This window comes from Vigna umbellata, chromosome 1, assembly GCF_029865625.1.
Source record: "Vigna umbellata cultivar VRB3 chromosome 1, Vumbellata_1.0, whole genome shotgun sequence".
Taxonomy (NCBI): Eukaryota; Viridiplantae; Streptophyta; class Magnoliopsida; order Fabales; family Fabaceae; genus Vigna; species Vigna umbellata.
The window spans coordinates 100,211,067-100,236,498 of record NC_142165.1 but is presented as its reverse complement, the minus strand read 5'-3'; the positions used below and the strand labels follow the sequence as shown (position 1 = coordinate 100,236,498).

Below are 25,432 nucleotides of genomic sequence, written 5' to 3'. Positions count from 1 at the left end.
AAAGTTAAAAGAAAAAAATATAAAAATAAAAAGTCTTACATATAAATTAAATAATGATAAAATATAAAATATAATAATGAGTGAGTGGTTAATGAATTTTGAATAAGAAAATGTGGTGTAGGTTAAAAGCCATGATCCGCAAAATGATGAAGGAAAGGTATGGAAACGAAAAGATTTTGGTAGACTAAGTTTACTTAGCGTAGTTAAAGGAAAGAATGGATAAAGAAAAAAAAAAGAATGGAAAAAGGTTGGTAGTGTTTAGAGAGGGAGAAAGTAAATGTTAAACATAGGATGAGTGGGCATTGGGAAGAGACATAAGTGGACAAGGATGGTTTTAATGGGACAAAACACAGAGCATAAAACGTAGTACTTGGTGTTCAGCTTCTTCATTTGTGCATAAAAGCAGACATGCATATGAACAAGTTCAATAAATTACTGTATTGCTTGCTGCGAAGAAATCAAATCTTGGGGATGGTGGAGAAAAAGTAAAGTTGGTCACCACAGATAACTGTTTTTAACTGAAAAAGTGCAAACACTGCCCCTCGATTCACGAGGGTTAAGATGAGTCGAAATATACAATACATCACACCACTATTATTATATTAATGGTCTGTCTACATTATCTGCACAAATATGCTACCATTCATAGTACGGATTTTTGCCTTCTGTCTGTGATTCTCATATATCACTTCTACTGCCAGAGGTTGTTATCTTTGTGCACTCCAAAACAAACCTCACTCTGCTCTCCTCTGCTGTCCTCTCTCTCTCTCTCTCCATCTGGATGCCATCAAAATACTATATACTATAACATTTTGGGACCATGTGACTTCAATACCTTTTTTTCTTTCTTTAGACCCCTTTCTTTTCCATATTTACCCTCTTTCATACCACTATCTACCATTGTTATTGTTTACTCACTCCTATCTGCTACAACATTTTCTAATCAAATTTCAGATTTTCTTTTTGAACAAACAGAGAATCACTCAAACTGATCAAAACTTTATCAAGAGTAGTGGACTTGGCAGCGTTTGTTTGGTGTGTTTGGAAGAATGAGATGATATCTCCGGTGGGATTGTGAAAGGTCAGAATGGTAAAGATGCATGGCAATAAAACAAACAAGTTATGAGCAAGCTGTGGAACTGGACAAACCTGGCCTGAGTTGATGCAACGAAAGATTTTATGCCGCAAAAGGACAAACTGGACTCTAAAAATTAAATGATTGAATTGAATGAATAATATTGTACACTTTATATAAAACTCACCATGTCAATGGATTTTTACAATGCATCAGAACTTCTCCATTTCCAATGTTCAATCAGGCCCCCCCACCCCAGAATCCTCAAGCTTTTAAATTATCTGCATTCTCTTCTCCCCAAATCCACCTCAGTCACCCTTTATTCATTTTTTTATCATACTATTATCAATTTCGTCCCACCTTTAGTGGATATGTAGAGGGTTTACCAAATATTATTTAAATTTAATCTCACCTCATGAGTTTCTCTTATGAAATAATGTTTGCACTTCGGTTATATCCTCCAACCATACTTGTGTAAAAAAATAGTTTTGTCAGAATATACAAAAAAGAAAATAATAACAAATCATTTAATGAAAAAAGTTATTATACTATTTTCAGTGTTTATTATTTATTTCAAGGCTGTTTTTGCGTGGGTTATTCATGATACATATAAAATAATTTAAAATAAATATTTGAAGTCTAAAAGAATAGATTTCTTAATTGTTGCCAGAATTCTCTTTTATATATATAGGATATGGGTAGTTGAGTTGTCATCACAAAGAGACTGAGGTAGTTGTGTAAGAATTTTCAATTTTGTTGAGAATGTTTACAAGAAAGTTTATAATTTTTGACAGAAACTGTGCGAAAACGTTTGCAAATTTTTTTTCAGAAAAATTGCATAAGTAGTTTTTTTTCAAAAAAAAAATGACATGTTAAATATTTATAGACGTAAGTTTTGAGATGTGAAACCATTTTAAATTTCTTGTATATTTTTATTTAAATTTTATGTTAATATTTGTACTTAAAAAGACTTTCTTTTATTAAATAATTATGAATAACTTAAAGGTATCAATTTAATTCATAATTCATAAGTTAGCCTCAAATCACTTATGAATAAATTTCCTTTTATAAAACCATTAATCAAGTGAAAAAAAAAGGATTTAGTCTCCAAAGAGTTAGGGTGGGTTAGAGTTAAGGTGAGTCGGAGTTAAAATTTGAGTCAGGATCAAATTTTGATCCATTATAAAATTATAATTAACTCCTAAATATACTACTTTCAGTCTAACTTAAAGCTCAAGTAAATTTGTCCTAGCTTTAAGGTTGACTCAAGATTTTTCAAATCAAAATTTGTGTCTTTGCTCGAATTGAAAATCAAAATTTAACTCAAGTCGAATTAACCCAAGATAAAGGTTGAGTGGGCAAGGATAAATATCGAGCATCACACAAATCGAAGGTCGACCCATGTTGATGGCTAAGATGGATTGGCTTGAGTCAAAGGCCAAGATAGTTTGGCTCAAGTCGAAGGTTGAGAAGGGTTGGTCTAAGCCAAAGGTTGAGACGAATCGACCCAACTTGAAGGTCGAGACAGGTTGACTCCTGTCGAAGTTTGAGATGGCTAGGATGAAAGTCAAGGCAAGGTTGCCTAGGCAGAAGTTTGAGAAAGGTTGGCCTAGGTAGAAGTTTGAAATTGGTTGGTCCGAGCAGAAGGTATAGATGGACAGTCCAGACCGATGGTCGAAACAAGTTAGCTTATGTCGAAGGTTCAGTCAACACAAATCGAAGGTTGAACCAAATGATCTGGACTAAAGGTCAATCAGAGTAAAGTTGAGTAAGTACAAGTTTAATTCATCTTTATCTATCTTGATTTTAGACTAATTTATATAGATTGACCTTTGAGTTGATCCTAATTTATAAGACTTTTATAACTATTTTAGTTATGTAAACTTTTATTTATGTGAACCTCTTTATTTGTGTCATATGAGCCCAAATTGATAGGACCACATGTAATACATAAATAAAATAAAACAGACAAAATTCTAAAAAAAACTAACATAATGAAAGTTAAATAAAATTTCCGTCAACATAAAGACAACTTAATTTTGTTTACCACAATCCGCTGTTTTATTTTTAAAGGTGCACCTAAGTATAGTCCCTATTACCATTTTTTTTCCTTTCTTTTATTGACTCAATCATTTAGAGTTTGAACTTGACCTATATATATGAAAAAAAAAATGCCATTCGATAATAATCGAAGTGAATCTTACTATTTGTGAAAAAAAAATTCTTGAAAAGTTACTCTACCATAAATAAAAGGAAACTGCTTCAAGTTAATTTATTAAAGTCATATATTTGATATTAACTCTTTAAAAATAATAATTTTAATGGCTGGGTATTTTAAAGGTTAAATTCTTGATAGCTTGTCTAGTTTGAAGTCTCATAACTTCCAATACACTTACAAGAAATTATCATGATAAATTGGCTTTTAATGGATAGTTAGACATTTTAAACTGCAAAAACATACACACTACTGTTTTAAACGAATGGAACTCATACTCAGTCATTTCACACTTATAACAGTATATATACTGAATTTATATGCATAAAACACATGTAATCTTGTACAACCTCTGAATTATACTTTTCATTTTCAAATAATGTTAATGAGTTTTGTTTCTCATTTTTGTATGTCTGAAACTCTTTTAGATGTAATAAATTTCAAAAAGTACTTTATGAGATTTGACCATCAGGTGGGAGGATTAAAATTGTGTAAAGTAGTCTTAACATAATTAATGGTGACGAATTCAAATCTTTAAATTGAAATATTAAAAGAAAAGCTGGAGTTGAATTATCTCACGCACGTTAATGCTAAAAAAAACGAGGTGCAGATTTTGACTGATATTTCCAATTTCAATTTTTGGGGGCTAACCTTATCAATTGGATTCTAGCTTGTAACAACTAACTTTCAGCCCTCAACTTTTGACAGTGGAATCTTCTACCTTTTTTTCCATTCTTGAGTGGCATAATGTAATTAATAAAGGGGCAGGAAAAGTATCCTTCATGGGTTGTTTGGTTTTGTTATTCCCTTAAAAGACAGTCTGTGTTTGGATAAGGACATACAAAACAGTAGACGACTTGTGATTCAGGTTTGAATTAGTACAAATCATACTGCACTTGATTATATGTTAGTATAGATAGAACATAAAGCGGAGCAGTAAGTGTGCATTAAAAATAACTGTGTATTTGAGATGACAAAGTAAGAGATAAGATTAGAACAGTATAGGGAGATGAGTTTTCAAGTGATATGAAACTGAAAAGTACTAGAGCAAGAGAATCGAAATCATCACAACCAGGCTGAGAGAGAGTGAGAGTGAGAGGCAAAAAATGAAGTGGCAATAAATTCAGGTTTCCCCTACTCTCTGATTTCCATCACCACTAGGTGCATATGGCATAGACAGTGACACTTGCTACCTATCCTCCTATTGATGCCCCTACCGTTTATGTGTAAGCACATGCTTCCTTTGCAGAACATGTCCTGTTACAAATTTACATGAAAATAAGCTATAATCAGTCTTATTTCTCCTTTTACCATTCTCCCTACCCTACCATGAGGGGCTCCCCATATATATATATATATTTGTTGTAAATATGTATCCTCACTTCATAGCCCATGTGATGATAAGTCACACTCTTATTACTATTCTATTGCTCCTCATTCCAGTTTTCCCACTTATAGCTTTCCTCTCATGTTGGGGGTTAGGGTAAACGTGGGACTGCTGCTGTTTTACATATATCATTAACAGGGAAATTTATGGCAATTTAACAAGGATCTTATGTTATTTCTATCCATAATCAATTCAGAGAACATAATTCTTTTAAACTTTTATAACCACCCATATATAAAGGTTTCATGTTGCATTCTTTTCAATTTAGGCTTATACCTCAGATTGCAAAGTTAGACCATGTTCCTATTCCCTAAAATAATCCCTCATCCTCGCCTACTAGTGTTTTAGTTAGTGTATAGACTAATTGAGATCTCATTATATTAGATAAATACGTTGAATGTTAATATATATATATATATATATATATATAGTGGAATACATGCATGCATGGTATTATAAAAAGGGTAGACATACACGAGCCCGCGTGCATCTGGCTCATTTTCTGGGTGTTGGTTACATTAATTGATTTGAAGAGATCCAGATCCTCATTGATGACTTGTAATGAATTGATGATTTGAGGATTAGAGTAAGATATGTATGCGTAAGGTGGCTAGCTGTAAGGATATATGTGATGGGGATAGTATTTAATGGAGATGAAAATGCATGATAGTGAAGAAAACTAGGAGACACAGAACAGGTGCATATGGAGAGCATTAACAGGAGAGAAAAAAAAAAGGAAAAGGAAAGAATAGGCAGTTCAGAAAAAGGATGGAAGACAGGATGGGCCACATGGCAAAGTGAGCCCCGTTCAGGAACAGCAAGAGAAGATGACTTCCAAAACCAAAGGGAAAATGGAATGAGAAATAGTAAGGGCCTGGGAGTGATATGATATGAATATGAGATAGATAGAAAGAGGAATAGATAACACCTAAATAGGCCCTAGCTAGCCCAAGATCGACCACTCAACCGACATTGAAAGCCACCCTTCTGACTCTGCCTTTTGAAGATGAATTTTACATTGTGCTCTATACGAGAAAAATGGGGCCTAGTTAATAAGTTGTAAGAGGTAACCACTAACCAGCTCCTGAAAATTTGGACACTGTACTGCTCTAGTGGCCAATGGTCAAAATTCTCTATTATGACCTCATTCACATTCGTAGACACGCTGCTGGTGCTGGCAATGGTCAAGACCAGCTTTCACATGTCCCACTCTTCCCCTTGGTGGGTTCCTACCCCTGCTCAGTGGCCACATACTGTTAGTACAGTATGTAGAGTAGTAATGGCAAAATGGGACTGTAGGTGTGGGTTAGAACCGACAAGGAAAGGGACAAGTCCTGTGGCAAATGGAGCTCAACAGGCTCAGCTTCGGACGGGAGGGAGCCATCAACATCTTTGGCCCATTAGGGCACGCCTACCTTGCACCAGGTAACAACTTATGGAGACATGGCAATTGCCAAGTTTCTCTGTGTGTGTGTGTCTTCATGAAACTACTACTGCATAATAATCATATATAGTGACCTGTGTTCTGTTGTGTTTTCTTCTGTGTGTGGTGTGGTGTCATCGGTCATGTGGTAATTGGTGTTACGCTGTTCCGATTCACGTGACTGTCATAAGCCACAAATTTATTGAGCATGTGCTATACCATGAGGTACACTCATAAATGGGATTTCCCACTTCGGCCCTGCTTTTCACCAAACAACCTAAACGGTCGTAGCTAGTTAACTAACATGGCAAACTCTTCTTCTACTTCTTCAATCAACACCCCAAAGCTGGACATCCATTATTCTATTACTCAAGGTTCAATGTATCATGAGATTTCTAGCTTTTCATCCCAATGTACGTGGACCTGCTCAACACCTAAACCTGCACCTAAAAATCAAGTGCCTTCCAATGTAATCACTTACCACTAACCACCAATACACTGCTACCATGATCTAACGCATCTTTTATTGCCTTGTATTTACTAGTTACCTAGCAGCAGGAAAACACTTTTCAACACAGAACGCAAGGTGCTGCCGTACCATCAAAAATTAAATAAACACGTCACTTTTTTCTCCTTGAACAACCAAACCAAGTGAAAGATCCTACAACTGGAATGTTTCAAATTACATGCTGCAACTGTTAGGCGCCTGTTGCTTTCGTGTGAGACATAAGAAACTGTTCGCTGCCTGTTTGGTTAAGACTAACGAGATATTTTTCTTCAGTTTGTTCTTTTTTTCTTTTTACGTGTAACCAACAGTAACACTGTGCAGTGTACGTTCACATCCCTCTAAGGGTATCTCCAATTTGGTTACTTACGTAGTTAGGTTGTTAAGCTACTTGAGAACATCATTGGAGAAAATGAGCTGTTATAAATTTCGTAGAAGTTCTCATATCATACGTACCGCTAAGGTTTCTTAAAATTTAAAATCTATTTTCTAAACTTTTGTGAGTCATGTTAAAAAGAAGTTTATAGAATTCACGTTAGGTTTTACTTTTAACGTAAGAGTTAGCGAGTATTACTAAATGTTGAGCATGAAATCATCAGAAATGTCCCAAAAAACATTGTAAAGCGATAAACTATACCCATAACATCAGAAATGCAAGTCGTGTGCAACATGACTGAAAAGGAGTAAATCACCATCGTGTTTTTACCCATCTGAACAGCAGAAGTTTTCAAAATTTCCTTTCTTCTTTCGCTATATTGTCATTAACTTTCTCTGAAGCTCGTTCTGATCTTATTTTTGCCATCTATAACCTTGACTTCATGAACCACAACTAATCTATTTAATATGTTCAGAAGAGTTTGAAATGCAAATATTGCCTTTTCCTTGCTGTATAGACCAAATATATATCTACACAAAATTTACAGGATTGGTATGGTAACCTTAGATTTGTGCAAATCATCCGCTAAATATTTTTAAGACATAGCTGTACAGATTTGTTACAGACATAACAACTAGTGGGCTAATTACAGTAATTATGGAAATCACTGAATCAATCATAGTAAAAATGGAAAATCCCATAGGATCTCAATGATATGATGCAAAAAGATTGGCACTGATAAACCATTAAATCTGATGTTGTTTGTTCTTATGACCTATACAGAGAACTTTCAAAGTTTGGCATTAAACCGGGCGATTGAAATTTTTTAAAATTGAGATAAAATCATTGCACGCCAATCCGTGGATTCATATTCCATGTCAATTAAACATTTAACATTTAATTGTATACTAATTAATCGTTGCGCTGCGGTGGTTGATGAGGTCCAATACTCCCTTTCATCCATGGAAAATTGAGCTAAAAATTAGGAAACGAATCTATATGTCACTCCAAAGTTTAAAAACAGAAGAAGACAATTGATTACTATTACCCATAGCGTAACAGCAGGAAAAAAAGTAAGAAATACTGCTTATTTATGCCTCTGCTACACAGATCCCCACCCTTACTCCTGCTTTCTATTTCATGAAACTCACCCCAAGGTTACAATGCATCAAACCAGAGGAAATATCATTCTTTCTTTCATCAGCTATTTTCTGGAAAGCCTAAAAGTTTAGTCAAATGTTTCATCATCGTCATCTGGAAGAGGTTGAGCAGCCGCCTTTGCTAACTCTTCTTCATTCCTGTATTGTATATAAGATTGAATCAACCAAAGAAAAAATTAACTAGAGTGAGGCCCAACTGCCTAATGTGAATAAATCATTCATATAAAAATTAAGTTTTCTTACATTTGTTGTGTAATTAGATCGATGACTACGTCTGGAGGAGCAAGAGCAGGCATCTCCACAAAATGAAGGCCAGCATCCCTGGAATCACAAGCCAATAATTTCGTGAGATTGACCAATTAACAATAAAATAACAACAATGAAGCATTCTGTTACGTACCCTGCAAGTTTCTTGGCGAGGTATAAAAAGGGCTTTTCGAAATTGTAGTTACTCTTTGCAGATATCTCATAGTACTGAAGATTCTTCTTCCTGTGAAATGTAACCTGCTTTGCTTTAACCTGTCTATTCTTCACATCGACCTTGTTTCCGCAGAGAACAATGGGTATGTTCTCACACACCCTATGTACGATGAACAAGAAAGAGTGACATACTCAACATAGAAACACAGCGCAACGCCAAATCTATTTGTGAAAAATATACTCAACTCACCGACAGAGATCTCTGTGCCATGTAGGAACATTCTTATACGTCAAGCGAGCCGTTACATCGAACATAATGATAGCACACTGGCCATGAATACTGCACATAATTTGGAGGTTTTCATTTGGACATCAGAACAATCTTCCAATAAATTTGTAAACAAAATGTAGGAATGTTCTGTTAGCAATGAAGCCAAATAACTTAGCAGCTATTGGACAGGGTTAGAACTTAGAACACGCCGAAGGTTACATGCTAGGAAACAAGGTGAACAAAATAAAAGAACACAATTCGGAATCGACTAATAACATCAGAAACCCTCAACACAACTACATAAACCAGTCATACAATTTTCTACTATTCCATTTTCCTCTGTTCTTGACTGATATTCAAGGCTTATTTCATCTTCACATTTCCCGTACATGAGTTAAGAATATATATGTTATTAGCGATACTATTTCCTGCTATGGATATCCATACTATTACTTTGAACATGCTGGCCTAGAACAATATTAAAAGTACTAGGTGGTTAAAGTTAGAAGGTAACGTTATAATAAATACAAGAAGATGTTAAAACAAATATGAATCATGCAATTAATAATTACGAATTGAAATTGGATGTAAACAAATCAGGATTGAGAGAAAAGAAGCGCATCCCATGGAGCGTTGTTTAAACTTACTAGTAACCATCTCTGAGACCACCAAATTTTTCTTGGCCAGCAGTGTCCCAGCAGTAAAAGCGAATTCTTCCACAATTGGTGTGAAAGTCTAGTGGATGAACCTCCACGCCAATGGTTGCTATTGTAAAATAAAATAAATACCCATAAAAGAAATGTTAGGCATGGCAAGAAGTAAAAGAAGAGACGCAAAAGGAAAAGAGTTGTTATACGTTCGTATTTCTTCTCAAACTCCCCAGTTATGTGTCTCTTGACAAAAGTGGTTTTCCCTGCAGAAGCACCCATGTATGATAAGTTTCATTTGAAAAGGCAATTTATATAGAAAAAGAAGTGATTGATGAGATGGCAGAGAGGGAAATATGACCAGTTCCTCCATCGCCTACGATGACGAGCTTGAAACTGGGATAATCAACAGGTTGATGCTGTGGCAAAGCCTGTGTATATATAGGAGAGAAAAGTAAGAAGGTTAAAGATATATAGAAGGTGCGAAGGAAGACGAAGATGAAAATGAAGCATGCAAAGTCTCCATACCATGATGAATGAATAACGTTAGAAAAGGAGAGGATGATGTGTGTGAGGATGGAGTTAGGAGGGGAAGGTTGATGCTTATAAAGTTTGCCATGGGAGGGCTGTGGACTTGAAAATCACGCACAATTGGCTTCAATCTTACGCCATACCATGCCATTCAGTTCTTCTGGAGAAAGCACCAACTGCATCGCGGCTTAAGATTTACGCGCTCCTTTGCTTTTTCAAACTCTTTCTTACTTTATTCACGCCTCTTCCATTACATTATAAACCTAAATAACCATAATTAAATCTTAATTATATTATAAATTCATGTATTTTCAAATCTACTTTTATTATAAAAAAAATCAATGCTAAAAATATATTTCTTTTATTTATATCTAAGTATTGATCAACACCTTTTTGGAGAAGGAAAACTTCACTTGACTAATGAATAAAAGATAATTAAAGAGAAAATTCGATAATATATATATATATATATATATATATATATATATATATAGTTATTAGTAAAAATAATAGTAATTTATTAAAGAATTATTTATAATTTAATTTCATATACTTATATTTTTTATTTAAACTAATGAAGATTTTAAAAATATCCATTTTTAAAAATTAATATTTTGTAATGCAACTCAACTAAATCTATTTTCTTTTAAAGCTAAATTTATTTGGATTAATATTTTATTATGCTGTTTATTTAAATTTTAATTTAACATTAGTTATCTAATTTTATATTTCAAAAGATTTTATTTAAAATAAAAATAAAAATAAAATTTATTTTTGGATACGGTAAGTTTTTTTTTTAAATACCTACTTAAACTCATTTTGACACCTTATTAGCATGCTAAAAAGGTTAACTTATTCCCTTCCAAAATCATATTACTTCTTACTAAAAAAATTATAAATATTTATAAAACAAAAGTAAAATATTTAAAGATCTCAATTATAATCGTATAGAATATTTTAATTTTAACTTTAAAATATGAAAATTTTGTGTTTTATAATATTTGGATTATTTTTTATGATATTTAATTGTTTTTACTAAATTAAACAATATATATATATATATATATATATATATATATATATATATATATATATATATATATATATATATATATATATATATATATATATATACACTTTGGTCGGACACCCCGTCTCTCTCTCTCTCTCAAAATTACTCAACTTGAAAATTCCTCCAGGATGGTTTAGTTAATGTCCTTACTCAAGCATCTTAATAAGATTCACATTCTATAGGAATAGAATAATCCAAAAATACTCAATGATTTCCTAAACTGAATAATTTTATTATTCTAACATATAAATTTGACATTTAGGTATCAGCTAGTCAAAATAACGTTCCAGAAAAACTTATCAAATATGTATTCTTTTATGTTATACTTACCTCTATCATTTCTCACTTTTTTTAATATCAAATTTATATTATACATGTTATTTATTCTTTTGCACAATTAATTTGATTATAATTAATAATATTAACAATTAATTATTTGTTTGATTCTCACTTGGTGGAACATTCAAATTAGTGTTCACTTTAAAAAAAAATTCAATTGCATTATAACTTCTGAAACAAAATTTTAATTAGGTCCTAATTTAAAAAAATACCTTAATTAAATCTTTTTAAATAAAAAATATTAACGACATTAATTATATGTTATGTGTCAATGAGTTTTTAATTTTTTTAACTTTTTACTTTTTAGAAAAACTTGTTGTCACATTTTAATCACCAGTATAATAAGTGGTATTGTAAATGTCATGTGACAAAGATTGTGTAATGTGTTAATATTAATGTCAAATATTATTTCTAATTTTAATTTAGTTTTCATATATATTTTTTAATTCAATTAGTCCTAATTTTTCTATATATAATTTAAAATTCTAGTTATAATTATAATATATCACTGAAATCACCTAATTATTTGCAGCTAAGTTTTACCAATGGAAAGAATAAAACTATGGTGATGGATTAGGTTATGTTATATGACTTTGTTTTGAACTTAGAAAATTTGTTTTCGCGGTGGCCTCTGATCAAACGACCCACATTCCAATTTCCAATCCCTCGATTCCGCCATGGCCACGCCCTCAGATCCTTCAAACCAGTAAGCCTCTGCCCCTTTCACTCTCATGTTCTCATATTAATTTTTACTTTCAACTTCATCTCCTCAATTCTCTTTTCACCTTTTCCTAACCTCCACAGAGAAGCTGTTTTGAGAAGGAAGAACAACGGACCCCCAATTAAGTTCCTCATTCCTCTCATATATGCCCCTGTACTCCCTCTAAGTATGTTACTTTTCACATCCCCTTCACCCCTTCTCTTTCAAACACTTTCTTTATTCGTTTTTTTCTTATCGGGCTTATTTTTATTTCTTTTTTCTTTTTTCAGTTCGACTAACGCTGCGGCACAAACCCGTCCTGAGAGATCGCTTGTTTACAGCTGTGTTGGCTGGAGGTTTTGCTCATGGTTTCTATTTGATGTATCCTTTTCTTGATCTTCGTGGTGCTGCTACGATGGTATTATTGTGTATACTTTAATGTTTTCATTACTTTTAATCTTACCATATCCATCGTGGCTTTTGTGTGATTTAATTTGGGTCGTTCATGCTAGGAAATGTCAGTAAGAGCTGAGAAACTGATGGTCGGAGTTTGATGTGTTGGATTGCAAAATGATTCTGAATATTTGAACATGGTTATGGGGTGTGCTGTATTTTTAGATGATATGCGTTCTAGGGTTTTAATGTGGCTTCTTTTTTTAAAATAATTAACTGAAGTTATTATTTCTTTTCCGAGAGTGCTAGAGATTGTATTGGTCGAGTCATTATGATAGCAAAGGCTTCTAACGAATTATGGCGAATTTGGATGAACAGTTTAATTATGTATCTATTCAATAAGAGCTTATGAAGAGCTTCTTTTGATTAAGCTTCATCTGGAAACTTTTCAAAATGAGCTAAAATGGTCTTACATGATGATCTTATGGAGTCATAGGTCACTTTCACAAGACCGAATAAGCTCTGTATAAACTCTTCTAAAGACTCCCTTGGTATCTCTTGTAGGTATAATTAACTTTCAGCTTTATTAGTTCGTGTGAGAAAACTGGGAAGGGAGAAATAACATTATACGGCTACTCCATTTTATTTGGTTATGGTATCAACACTAGTGAAGTTTTGAGACACCAAAAAGAAAAGGTGTCTTTTTCCATAATATTTTTGAGAGGCTTGAGTTTTGGGTGTGAGGAATTCTTCTGATGTTGGATTCATCCCATTGATCAAAGTACAATCTAAGATCAAATTTGGTTGGCAAAGAGAAACATAGTCAAATGCATTTGAGTAGATGCAACTGATGTCTCGTGATGCCTGATTTTAATTATTTTTTAGGCTGTTTTCAACATTTTTTATTTTAATATTTTATTTGGTGATAGTAGTAGAAAGCTTAACATTGGTTGGTGTTATAGATACGGATTATGTGTTCTAGCGAACTAGCCTGTAAGGGCACTCCCAGATAAGAGGCAAATAAGATACTAGTTTGGCATTTTTACATTGAAGTGTCTCATGATGCCTGATTTTAATTATTTTTTAGGCTGTTTCCAACATTTTTTATTTTAATATTTTATTTGGAGATAGTAGTAGAAAGCTTAACGTTGGTTGGTGTTATAGATGCGGATTATGTGTTCTGGCGAACTAGCCTGTCTGTATTGTAAGGGCATTCCCAGATAAAAGGAAAATAAGATGCTAGTTTGGCATTTTTATTTTGTTGTTAGATCCACAAACAAACCTTTATGAAATTATGACAGTAAATTGGACATGTGTAAGCCAGAGAAATACATAGATGTTAGCTCTTTGTCAAGTTTAGAGCTTAAAAGATTTTATATCTTAGAGTATAATAACTACTAAATAGCAATATGTTTGGGCGGAAGACTTTTTGTTCTCCGCATACGTGTTTTACCAAAGTCCCAAGCTTTAATATTTTGTTAGTTGTATAACTATTGGATTCCTTAGTAATTACACTTAATTGGTGTTGTGAGAAACATCCTCCCTTAATTTTTACATTTTCCTTTTGTTTGTAACTGTGCCGAATGGTGTTGTGTGATACATAATGATATAAACCTACTTTGTTGTTGTCTTATCTTGTTTCTCCCTAATGGATATATCCAGAACAGACCTTTATGATAAAGAGAGCAAGTGATTATGCAGAGCATGTTTCAGACATTTCATAAGCATCATTTACACCACAACCTCGTGTCCTCAATAAATTTTTTTGACCACTATTTGCGGCTCAACATCCTGGTAACACCTTAAGTTGGTTAGGCCAATTTTCAACATGTGTCATTAGTTTAGAATATTGTTATGCTATGTTCGCTTTAAAAAATGCATCTTGTCTTGCGGATTTTACTTTCTGTAGAATAAATATGGAATTTTGGAGACCTTTCTTTGATCTTCTAGTGTTGTGAATGAAGCAAACTTATCTCATTTGTCTCTTTTGATATCAATGCTATTTCTTGTCAGCTAGATGTTGATTTGGGGATAATAAAATGGCATAAGTGAATTTTTAGGATCATTATGGATAACATTTATCACCGTGAATTCCGTTCATATTTCCTGTAGTTGTAGTTGGATTGGATCTGATTTATTCCTCCAATGAAAAAAAAATGCTGGATTAGATGTCTTGTGTCATCATTTTACATGAAGAGATGGGTAGGCTAGTTAATGTTCGGATTTAAGTTTGGTTTGTGCTTCATTTAAGTGGCACCATGTCTGTCACTGCTGTGCCAATTTGACAAACCACAGTAAACCAGTGTCTATTGTGAATATATATGATCGCCTGGTGTTTCTGTCAAGTTGGTTAACTGCACCGATTCCCCCCTTCCATTTTCAATGGAACAGATGAGTTACTCGTTGGTTAAACAACACACTGATTGAACTCAAGCTATGTTTGGATTGAGATATTAGAAATAAGGGATAAGTTGGATTTAGTTTTTTATTTTCAAGTGACTTAAGATATTATTTTTTCATCACTACATTTAAGTTATAAAGTGTAAAGTCAAGGCTATATTCGATTTGATTGATAGTTTTAAAACTATACAAAATTAAATACAAGCTAAACAGATAGATTTTCTGAATTCAAGTTTATAATAAAGGTAGGAGACAATTGAGGGTGAGGATGTGATGATAGTAGACTTGTCGTGATGGAGTTGATGTGGTTGTGGTAATAGTAACGACTGATATAATGACAGTGGTGATAAGAATAATAATGTGTTAACCACGGAAATGACTGGTTGATTACTGTTGTGAACTTGAGTGACAATGTTAAGGGGGTGGCAATGGTGTTGAAAGACTGATGAGGTTGGAGTAGTGGGCTTGATGGTGCTCATTGGCCAGTTATGGAGTCGTGTTTATAGTTGTGACGACATTTAATTTGTGTTTCTGTATGATTATTTAGGACTGAGATACGAACCCTCTTGATGATGCTTTACTACTTCTGAACATCTGGGATAATTGCTCTTCCTCCAATGATATCAGTTGCTCACCTTCCTGTAACTTGTTCGCACTCCTCTCACTGGTGTAATGCGTCCTCCTCAATGGAAGTGAGTGGGGTACCTGCGAAGATACTCTGATGCTAAAGTCAGATATGAGTTATGGAACCTCAGTTCTCAAACAAGCGATCTTTTTAGTCTTAGAGCAAAACATACCTTTTTTCCTTGGTCTCTGTTGTATTTAACGTAAAAATGTAAAACAAACTGATTACCTTAAAATTCTGTTAGTTGTTGTGATCCACGTTTTTCTTAAAATCCGGTTAGTTGCTCGTGTAATTCGCGTTATTAACGTCACATATTTTTGACTATTTCTTCTTTTGCTGGACTATTGGTCCAATTACTTAAATGTTGAGCTAATTGGCCCAATATCGTTTAACTGAATTGAGCGTCCGCTGAACCCGGTTTGGTCGGATTGATTGAGTGTCGCTTGACTTTTAACGTGCGCTGACCTGATTATCGTGGTTTGACGAGCGCTTTTACCTTTGGTTGAATTGACGAGCGTTTGATAGAGTTGGCGAGCGTTTCTACAGTGGGTAGAGCGATTAGTTTTGGTTGATAACCGCTCGCTTTGGATATCATATTATACATAATGCCCCCCAAGTTAACCTATTACGATTTGTACGGGTAGGTTGACCATAGGACTTTGAAGTTATGGTCGTCGGGGGAAGTAGTTGTTGCACACCGTTTCATTTTGACGCTTCATTGGCCAAACAATGCTTTAGGTTTTCCCGCTTTGGAGGCAGTTGTAACGTCTCAAAAACAGAGCCGTTAGATTATCTTGATCCTACGGTATACCACGCTTGTATCAGTTTTCCCCTCATTAATACGAAAGGATATTTGAAAAAAGCCTGAGTCATTCAACCGTCACTTATCATTTCTGCGTTAGTTTCTTTTTTCTTTGATTTCCCTCTCCTTCTCTTTCGCACTTATCAGGTAACCATGGATCCTTGCACTGTTTTAGATTGCACTCCAGAGTCGGGGGAAGAAAGGGGGCAAAGTAGCACCGTCGAAGCGTTGGGAGCGTCGTCTGCCGTAAGTCATCGCAAAATCACCACAATACTTAGTGGTGAAAGTGCGTTTTTATACGGTAATGTCGTCACCAAGAATCCGGAAAATCCATCTTCGTCGTCGCCAAGTGTTAGTGGTTACGACTGGGCATCCCGTGATTAAGTGATTTTGCTAGTCTGTTTAAGAGCAATCTGTATTGCAAGATTAGGTAGAGAATAGTTGTATCCTTAGAACTCTAGGTTATAAATCTTGTATAAAGTTGAATGTTGGTCGAGAGAATGAAAGGGTTTTTCACGGGAAAGAGAATTCTGCCGACGATTTCTTTTATATCTACTCTTGTCTGTTTTATGATATGTATGTGAGGTTGCCTCTGAGCGTTTTTCAGATGGATGTGTTGAAAACCCTAAATGTTGCTCCCACGCAGTTACACCCAGACCAACTGATGGTGTGCGAAAGCCTGGATATACCCCAACTGTTTGGGTGTAACTGTGTGGGGGCAACGTTTAGGGTTTTCAACACATCCATCTGAAAAACGCTCAGAGGCAACCTCGCATACCTATCATAAAACAAATAAGAGTAGATATAAAAGAAATCATCGGCAGAGTTCTCTTTCCCATGAAAAACCCTTTCATTCTCCCGACAAGCATTCAACTTTATACAAGATTTATAACCTAGAGTTCTAAGGATACAACTATTCTCTACCCAATCTTGCAATACAAGTTTGCTCTTAAACAGACTAGCGAAATCACTTACATCGCGGGATGCCCAGTCGTAACCACTAACACTCGGCGACGACGAAGATGGATTTTCCGGAATCTTGGTGACGACATTACCGTACAAAAACGCACTTTCACCACTAAGTATTGTGGTGATTTCGCGATGACTTACGGCAAACGACGCTCCCAGCATTGCTACTTTGCCCCCTTTCTTCTCCTGACTCTGGAGTGCAATCTAAAACAGTACAAGGATCCATGGTTACCTGATAAGTGCAAAAGAGAATGAGAGGGAAATCGAAGAAACTGACGCAGAAATGATAAGTGACGGTTGAATGACTCAGACTTTTTTCAAATATCCTTTCGCATTAATGAGGGGAAAACTGACACAAGCGCTGTATACCATAGGATCAAGATAATCTAACGGCTCAGTTTTTGAGACGTTACAACTGCCTCCAAAGTGGGAAAACCTAAAGCATTGTTTGGCCAATGAAACGATGCGCAACAACTACTTCCCTCGACGACCATAACTTCGAAGTCCTATGGTCAACCTACCCGTACAAATCGTAATAGGTTAACTCGGACTTGGGGGACATTATGTATAGTATGATATCCAAAGCGAGCGGTTATCAACCAAGACTGATCGCTCTACCCACTGTAGAAACGCTCGTCAATTCAACCAACGTTAAAAGCGCTCGTCAAACCACGATAATCAGGTCAGCGCACGTTAAAAGTCAAGTGACACTCAATCAAACCGGGTTCAGCGGACGCTCAATTCAGTGAAACGATATTGGGCCAATTAGCTCACATTTAAGTAATTGGACCAATAGTCCAGCAAAAGAGGAAATAGTCAAAAATATCTGACGTTAATAACGCGGATTACGCGGGCAATTAACCGGATGTTAAGAATAACGTGGATCACGGCAACTAACCTAATTTTAAGGTAATCAGTTTGTTTTACATTTTTACGTTAAATACAACAGAGACCAAGGAAAAAAAGGTAGGTTTTGCTCTAAGACTAAAAAGATCACTTGTTTGAGAACTGAGGTTCCATAACTCATATCTGACTTGAGCATCGGAGTATCTTCGCAGGTACCCCACTCACTTCCATTGAGGAGGACGCATTACACCAGTGAGAGGAGTGCGAACAAGTTACAAGAAGGTGAGCAGCTGATATCATTGGAGGAAGAGCAGTTATCCCAGACGTTCAGAAGTAGTAAAGCATCATCAATAGGGTTCGTATCTCGGTCCTAAATAATCATACCCAAACAATTTGTAATAATGATGTTGAGGGTAATTGTTTGTTACATGTCTATATGAGAGATAAGAGCTGAATGATTTATTTTTGTAACTTAAAGCTAAAGTTCGTGTGTGTTTTTGTTAAACAATTAAGGGAAGTATTTTAAAATTGAGCTAAAAACTAATTCAATTTTATTTTGTTTTGAAATTTACATGTAAAAACAAAGGAACTGGAAATTGGTAATTATCTCAAAGATGTTAATTCTTTTGACCCTTCCAGACATCTTCAACCAAAACAAAAGTGGTTACAGTTTTGCTGGCCCTTACTTTTTTTGGGCCTTCCAGTTTTCGACAATTGCTTCATGCACGTTCATGTTTTCTTTCCACACCATTGCTGTGAAAATTTTCAAAACATCGAATTTTTCTTGGATCAGAAGTTTATTTTCTTGGATCAGGAGTGTACAGAGTGAAGCATTTGGACAAAAACATGCACTATAATTAGAATTATGCATGTTCAAAAGGTGCCATGTTGAAGTATGCATGCTAACAATAGTGCCATAGCCAATGCTGCACCTATAAAGAAGAACAAAAATGACAAGAGATATAAATTGCAAAAGGTAAAATGGATATTTGAGAGAAACTGGAGTAGAAAGAAAATAAGGAGGAGTAGAAAGTAAATGTCTCCGCCACTTTGTATGTTTCTGCTTGCACTGCGAACAATGTTCGCGGAAGCAGCCCCTAAAAATTGTGATAATGCATACGAAAAACGATTTCTTTTCTTGTATGAGTCTCTGTCTTAAGTTTTCGTCCCACACTGGTCCTGCTTTTTCTTTTGCCTTTTTTTGACGCTAATACAAGTTGACGTCTTTGACATTTTGCCAGTTTGTGTTTTTCATCATTCGTTTCTTTTGTTTTGTTTTTTTCGTTTCCCCCCCATTTTTTCAGTCAGCATTTTTTTTTTCGGCAACCGCAAATAGAATTGTAAAAAGAACATCTTCTCAAACACCTTCCCCCGCCCTGCAATTTGTTAGATTTCTCAAATTTATCATTGAAATGAATGCTATGAAAGCAAGTGGAAATATTCCTTGAAGATCCCGTTGGCATTTTGCCTCTACAGTAAATCCAAATTAATTTGTTTTATACATCCCACTAACATGAAAATAATATTCTTAGCAGACAGAGACACCCGGAGGCAGTGCCTGAGTATATTCCCTAGACGGATGCTTAAGGCAGCATTTTCTACACCTATTTTTACGTGCACCTTCACTAACTGCGTTGCACCCAAGTACTCAATTAACTAATAATTTATTTCTTATCAACGTTCCTTAACTAGTTACCATTGTCTGCTTAGTCGCTACATCTGAGTCAGATCGGCCCCACCAACAACCATTGTTGATGCCATCACACACTTCCTCCACACTCCACGCAAAAAAAGAAAAAGAGAATACAAATCGATCATACAAATCAAACTGAACTCGCAAAAACAGAATCACCGCAACAAAATCCATGAATCGAATCATACTTCATCGAGTAATAATCAATTATATTCATATTTCATCCTTGTTACATACAACATAGCCGTAGCGATTAGTAGTCTAAAATCTAAACACTAATCATCTTCATCATTTTGCGTCAACGGTTACGTACATTGAAACCCTATAATTTGGCTACATACAATCCGCGTAAAAAAAAGACAGCGAAATGCTAAAGATCGGTGCGGGCTTTGAAGTCTGAGGCTAGTCGAGAAGCGATTGCGGAGTGATACATGGTATCGTGAAAGGACTTCGTGGTCTTCATCCGGAGCTGCTTCGCCTTCTCCTCCGTGAAGCCACCGGCGAATCGCGGTTTAGGCCGTTTCGAATCCGTCGCCGCCGGAACAGCTTCTAGCTCGGCTGGCTGCGTATTCGATTCTTTACTGCTGGAATCAATGTAGTCCGGTTCGGAGGACCAGCCGAATATCGGGGTCAACCAGTTTGCGGAGGAGTTTCTACGGCGATCTGCATCCTTCCTGCGGTGGCCGGAGGTAGCGCAGGCTTGGATTCCGGCGACTCGGATGGGGATCGAAGTGGCGGCCATTTTGAGAGTTTGATATCGGATTTCTGTTTGTAAACAGTTGAGTAACAGTTAGGGTTTGATGGGGTACCGCGAGAGGTATTTATAGCGTCTCCGAAGAAGAAAAGGATAAGATAGAACACGTGGCGTTGGCGGTGGGGTTGTCTCCTTTACACGCTTTTCTAACGAGTTTTATTTAGATAACGGACTCGCGTGTCAGTGACGTGGAACGCGTTTGAATGGGCCTTGGGCCTGGCCTTTTTGTTAAAAGTAGACAAACCCAACCGTTGATGACAATCTCGTTCGCTGTCATTGCCAATTGCCATGCCCTTTCCTCGATTTGTCGTTTTTATGAAAGGAGAATGCATCTTGAACAGCTTCGACCACGAAGATAACGTGGAGCTGAGTTGCTACAGTAACGAAATAACACATGTCTCTGTTTGGAACGTTAATTGACAACTTTTGACTCCATCCATCTCCCTAAGAAAATTATGAATATGCCAAAGCAGAAGCCAGAGCGTGTGAGGTGTGAGAAACCGTATTTTCTTCTTCCGCTTCTGCTTCTATATGACACGTGCAACCTTATCCCTTTGTCTTCACTTCAAAAGCTCCTAACATCTTGGGACACATCAAACACTCTAAATCATCCTTGCTCCTTAGATTTTTTTTTTTATTCATCACCATTTCTGTTCATACATCCCATTAATGAAAATATCTCATCATGTTCTTATGAAAAAGCCTTCTCTCTCCCTCAAGCTCCACCCATCTTGCAGGGAACATGTCCCAACCTTCCAATTTCCATTGTATGCAAGTGAGATTCCATAAATTATTATACACTTCTATGTTATATGCTCAATTCCTGCATAAAAAAAATAACCATATATTTTTACTTTTAAAAAATTACTAATATACATATAAAATTAATCAGGACTATCAATTTCAAATGATAATTTATCCTCATGTGCCATAGTGGGGGCTCAATAATATGGTTATTAGATTATTGTATAAACTAGGGAAGTTCTCATGTTAAAAAGTAAAAAAAAATATAGCTATGTAAATATTCACTTTTAAAAACTATATGTTGTGAGAATAGTTAAGTTTATAGGTAACATCACATTTAATAATATAAAAGTAATAATTTAGCATATAATTATTATATTACAATCATTCATTAAATATGTATAGATAGTCACATAATTAAATTAACAGAGTTTTTTAAAACGATTAATTACAACCAGTCATCAACTTAATCTATGCAACTGCATCATTGATAAGTGTAATTAATACTTATTATTTCTAACATTAAATTTGTATTTATTTGTGTTTACGTGTTTTCCTTACGAAGAGATATGATATTTTTCTATTTAGTTCAAGTTAAATTTATTTGATCTTTTGTGTGAAAATGAAAATTTAAAGAAGATTTGAGTTTGTTGCTATGATCCTTCGATCAGCCATAACCTATTTGCTAAGCTAGAAAGAAAGATACTTACTCCACAAGCATGTATGTTAATTTTGGATTACATTGAGAGCATGTATGTTAATTTTGGATTACATTGAGTTTGCTTTTGGACTACATTTGAGTTATATGTTAATTTTTTTTATTTTGAATTGTCTTTGGAAGTTAACATCATTTTAAAGTGAAATTATTTAAATTTGAATTACAAAAAAATTGTAATTTTTTTAATTTAAAAAAAAACTTGTAATTAAGTGAGCTGATGAGTTAACCCGTTTAACCAACGTGCCGGGTTCAAATATTTTTGACTCGCTAATAAATGAGTCGGGTTGGATTAGCTCACTAAGTGGTCAACTCATGGTGAGCCGGACCGAGTTGAGCCGGATGACCCATTTTGATAGCACTATAATAAATAAATAAAACACATTTAAAAGTTAAAAATAAATATCAATTAAAATTAATCAACATAACATGTAAATATAAAATATCCATTACATTTAAGATGACAAACTAAAATATTAAACAATAAATCTAAACATGTATATTAAAAAGTAACGATAGATATAGTATCTTCACAGATTTTGATCTTTGAAAAAAAGAGAGTAAATCATTAATATTAATAAAAGAATTAGTTAATAATATTTTTAAAATATAAAGATGTAATCATATACATATTAATTAATAAAACTAAATATTAATAATACAACTTACTCCATTTCCATTTGAAGGAATATTTGAACCATGATAGAAGTCCTAATAAAATAGTCATTTAACGTTTTATCGCTCTTTCGATATCTTGTTTCACTTTATCACGTTGAATTTTCATAGCAAGTTCTTCAATTTCAATTAATTGATGTTCATATTGCAATTCACAGTTGAATGTTAGTTTCTTTTTGCTTTTGAATAGTGTTATTCAACTTTTGCACTTTTAACTCTAAATCATTTGTCATTTTGCTTGTATTCTCCACTTGCTTTTAAATAAATTATCTCTCTATATTTTATTTGTTATTTATTCATTTTCTATACCGTTTTGGTTTTGTTCCTAGTACATGTGCTTTTGAAATTTCTTCTCCATACATTTCACCCACATTTTTCAAATGATATTGCACGATATTAATATTCAAATATTCTTTGTTATCCATAATTCAAGTATTTATATTCAGCTCATATTTGATCTTACCATAATTTATTCTTCTTAGAATACGCAAAGTTCCATCAGATTATAAACGTGTAATCTTCCATACTCTTACTGTACTTGATAATTCATCACTTTTTAATAATAAAAAAAAGATAATAAGATGTTAGATTAAATAGAAAAAAAAAACTTGAATATGTGAAACATAAAAAGATCATATAAAACCTACAGAAATTTGTATATATAAAACATAAAAGTAGCATTGCCATCTCAAATGCCGTTTGGACAATTGATTTTGTGTCAATAACTGATTTAATCTCTTTTAATATCTTGCTTATTTTGACCAACTTTATTTTTCAAGTTCCTTTCCTATAAACCTAGAAATAATTTAATATTATAATATAAAAGTACATAAAATTCCAATTTGAGATATAGATATATAAAGAAAGGAACTCTACCTTAAACTTAGAATCATTTCCCTCGTTATTTATTAACCCATTCCAATCATGAGAGTGTACATCATTTAGTCTACCTTTGCTTTCGATGTATGTTATTAGATATAAATGATGATGTTTATTCTATATAGTTTATGCAACTATTTCATTGTATGCTGCGCAGGGTAATGATTAACATGTTAAATAAATCAAGAGGAATGAATTAGTTTTTTTTATCTCAAATCGTTTTTATAATAAAATATCTCTTAAATAAAATTTCTTTAAACAATTTAAGCAGATTTAAAGAGTAATGAAAAGAGAAAATTGCACAAGATAATTTGTATCCTGATTTGGATCAAACAAATCCTACGTCCAGTTGTTAATCTCAATCGAGAATTAACGTTTCACTAGCACCTACCACAAACCAACAAACTATTACAATTACAAAGAAAATAAACAAGTTGAAGGTTAGAACACCTCTCTTGTTACCGCAAGAGATGAAAGTCACTTTCCCTGTAACTCACAAGCGATGAACACCTCCTCCGAATATTTCACGAAGGATGACCACCTCCTTTGAATCTTCACAAACGATGATAGACTTTCAACTCGGCAACAACAATAGCACTCAATCACACTTCTTGTGAAAGTTCTCACTCTATGTCAACATGCCAAGTTCTCAAAGCCACCGCACAAGGGTTCAACAAATCCTAGAACACTTATCACCGCAACCTGCAGATAAGAATTTTGAAAATACGCTTTTTGTATGTTTCATATTGTCATCATATTTTATAAGGAAGAGTCTCAGTCTAATTTATAAAGATGTCACTCAATCAATGATACATCCAAAAATCTGATAATTAATGTATGATAATCAATCCTCCACTTATGGTAATTATTAATTATGCATTTAATGAATGCACAACGATAAAAAAAAATTGCTTTACAAATTTTAACGCAATCTATGACAAATAATACATACAATCAAAAATAAATCACATCCTATACATCAGTTTACTGAATTACAAAAATTTTAATATAAAAACAAATCATTGTAAAAATTTTCCTAAGCATTTGAGACTTAATTTTAAGACATTACCAAAATTCATGTTCTTAAGCTTTGTGCGGACACTTTTCCATCAAACATAGTGCCATCTAAAAGTCATAAAATTATAAAAAAATGCATCAAATGTATAAATAAGAATTAATTGAGTCCACTTACAAGAGTTATAGTAACATTCCTATGTTTTTACATTACCGTTAAATTATCTTCAGATATCTCTTTTCAAACTCTTTCCAAGCTTTAACTTGTAAAAAAACTTAGTGATGTAACTGATGAAAATTGTTGAATAAAATTAAAAATGTCTTCTTTGTGCAAAAAAAAAAATATTCAACCCGCTGATTAAGCTTTTGGATTTTCAGCCCATTCATTGTTAAGTAGTATTTTTCTAGAAAGAAATAAAGTTTGACTCAATAAGGCCTCATCTAAGTACAAAGTCAAGTTTTTTAGGTAGTGTTCAGCTTTAATTTCTGCACTCATTATCCAATTTTCTTAAAAAGACTCTTTTTTTCTTTTTTATCTCACGAGATTAAATGAATTTTTCTGAAGCAATGAAAGTGCTTTTTCATTTCACCAACCAGTCTCACAGCTTTTTCCAAGAAAATTATACGCTTTCCTAACGAAACAAATAAAGAAACGGCAACTTTGAATTATGAACACCAACATTTTAAGTGGTTTAGAAAAATTATATAAATAATTTTAAAAAATAAGTAGTAGTTGAAAGAGAGAAAAGTATTATAAGACTTTGAGAAGTTTTGGGTTGGAATAGAAGGACCTTGAGAAACT

The 25,432-nt window shown here is 34.0% G+C and overlaps 3 protein-coding genes and 1 pseudogene across 4 annotated transcripts; 1 reads left to right on the top strand and 3 right to left on the bottom strand.

Moving 5' to 3' along the window:
* Nucleotides 1-7,994: 7,994 nt before the first annotated feature.
* LOC124834055 (GTP-binding nuclear protein Ran-A1-like) lies at nt 7,995-10,128 on the bottom strand. The gene is made up of 8 exons (XM_047308649.2): nt 10,008-10,128; nt 9,841-9,910; nt 9,689-9,745; nt 9,480-9,597; nt 8,812-8,901; nt 8,542-8,721; nt 8,385-8,462; nt 7,995-8,279 (listed from the first exon to the last, which is right to left on the bottom strand). Exons 1-8 carry the CDS (start codon nt 10,008-10,010, stop codon nt 8,210-8,212), a joined length of 666 nt encoding a protein of 221 aa, XP_047164605.1. The 5' UTR covers nt 10,011-10,128; the 3' UTR covers nt 7,995-8,209.
* A 1,847-nt stretch (nt 10,129-11,975) lies between these two features.
* LOC124834057 (SH3/FCH domain protein) lies at nt 11,976-14,491 on the top strand. Of its 2 annotated transcripts, none has more exons than XM_047308654.2 (4): nt 11,976-12,127; nt 12,226-12,308; nt 12,412-12,502; nt 14,177-14,491. In XM_047308654.2, the coding sequence occupies exons 1-4, from the start codon at nt 12,099-12,101 to the stop codon at nt 14,205-14,207; spliced, it is 234 nt and encodes a 77-aa protein (XP_047164610.2). In that variant the 5' UTR covers nt 11,976-12,098; the 3' UTR covers nt 14,208-14,491. The 2 variants fall into 2 exon arrangements, with proteins under 2 accessions (XP_047164610.2, XP_087961281.1); XM_088105155.1 differs by lacking the exon at nt 14,177-14,491 and adding an exon at nt 12,634-12,869 and having other exon boundaries at nt 12,412-12,539.
* Nucleotides 14,492-20,041: 5,550 nt separating this feature from the next.
* On the bottom strand, nt 20,042-20,654 carry LOC124834058 (uncharacterized). The gene has a single exon (XM_047308655.2). The coding sequence runs from the start codon at nt 20,589-20,591 to the stop codon at nt 20,220-20,222; it is 372 nt and encodes a 123-aa protein (XP_047164611.1). The 5' UTR covers nt 20,592-20,654; the 3' UTR covers nt 20,042-20,219.
* A 2,235-nt stretch (nt 20,655-22,889) lies between these two features.
* LOC148206966 (uncharacterized) lies at nt 22,890-25,017 on the bottom strand (annotated as a pseudogene).
* Between the last annotated feature and the right edge of the window lie 415 nt (nt 25,018-25,432).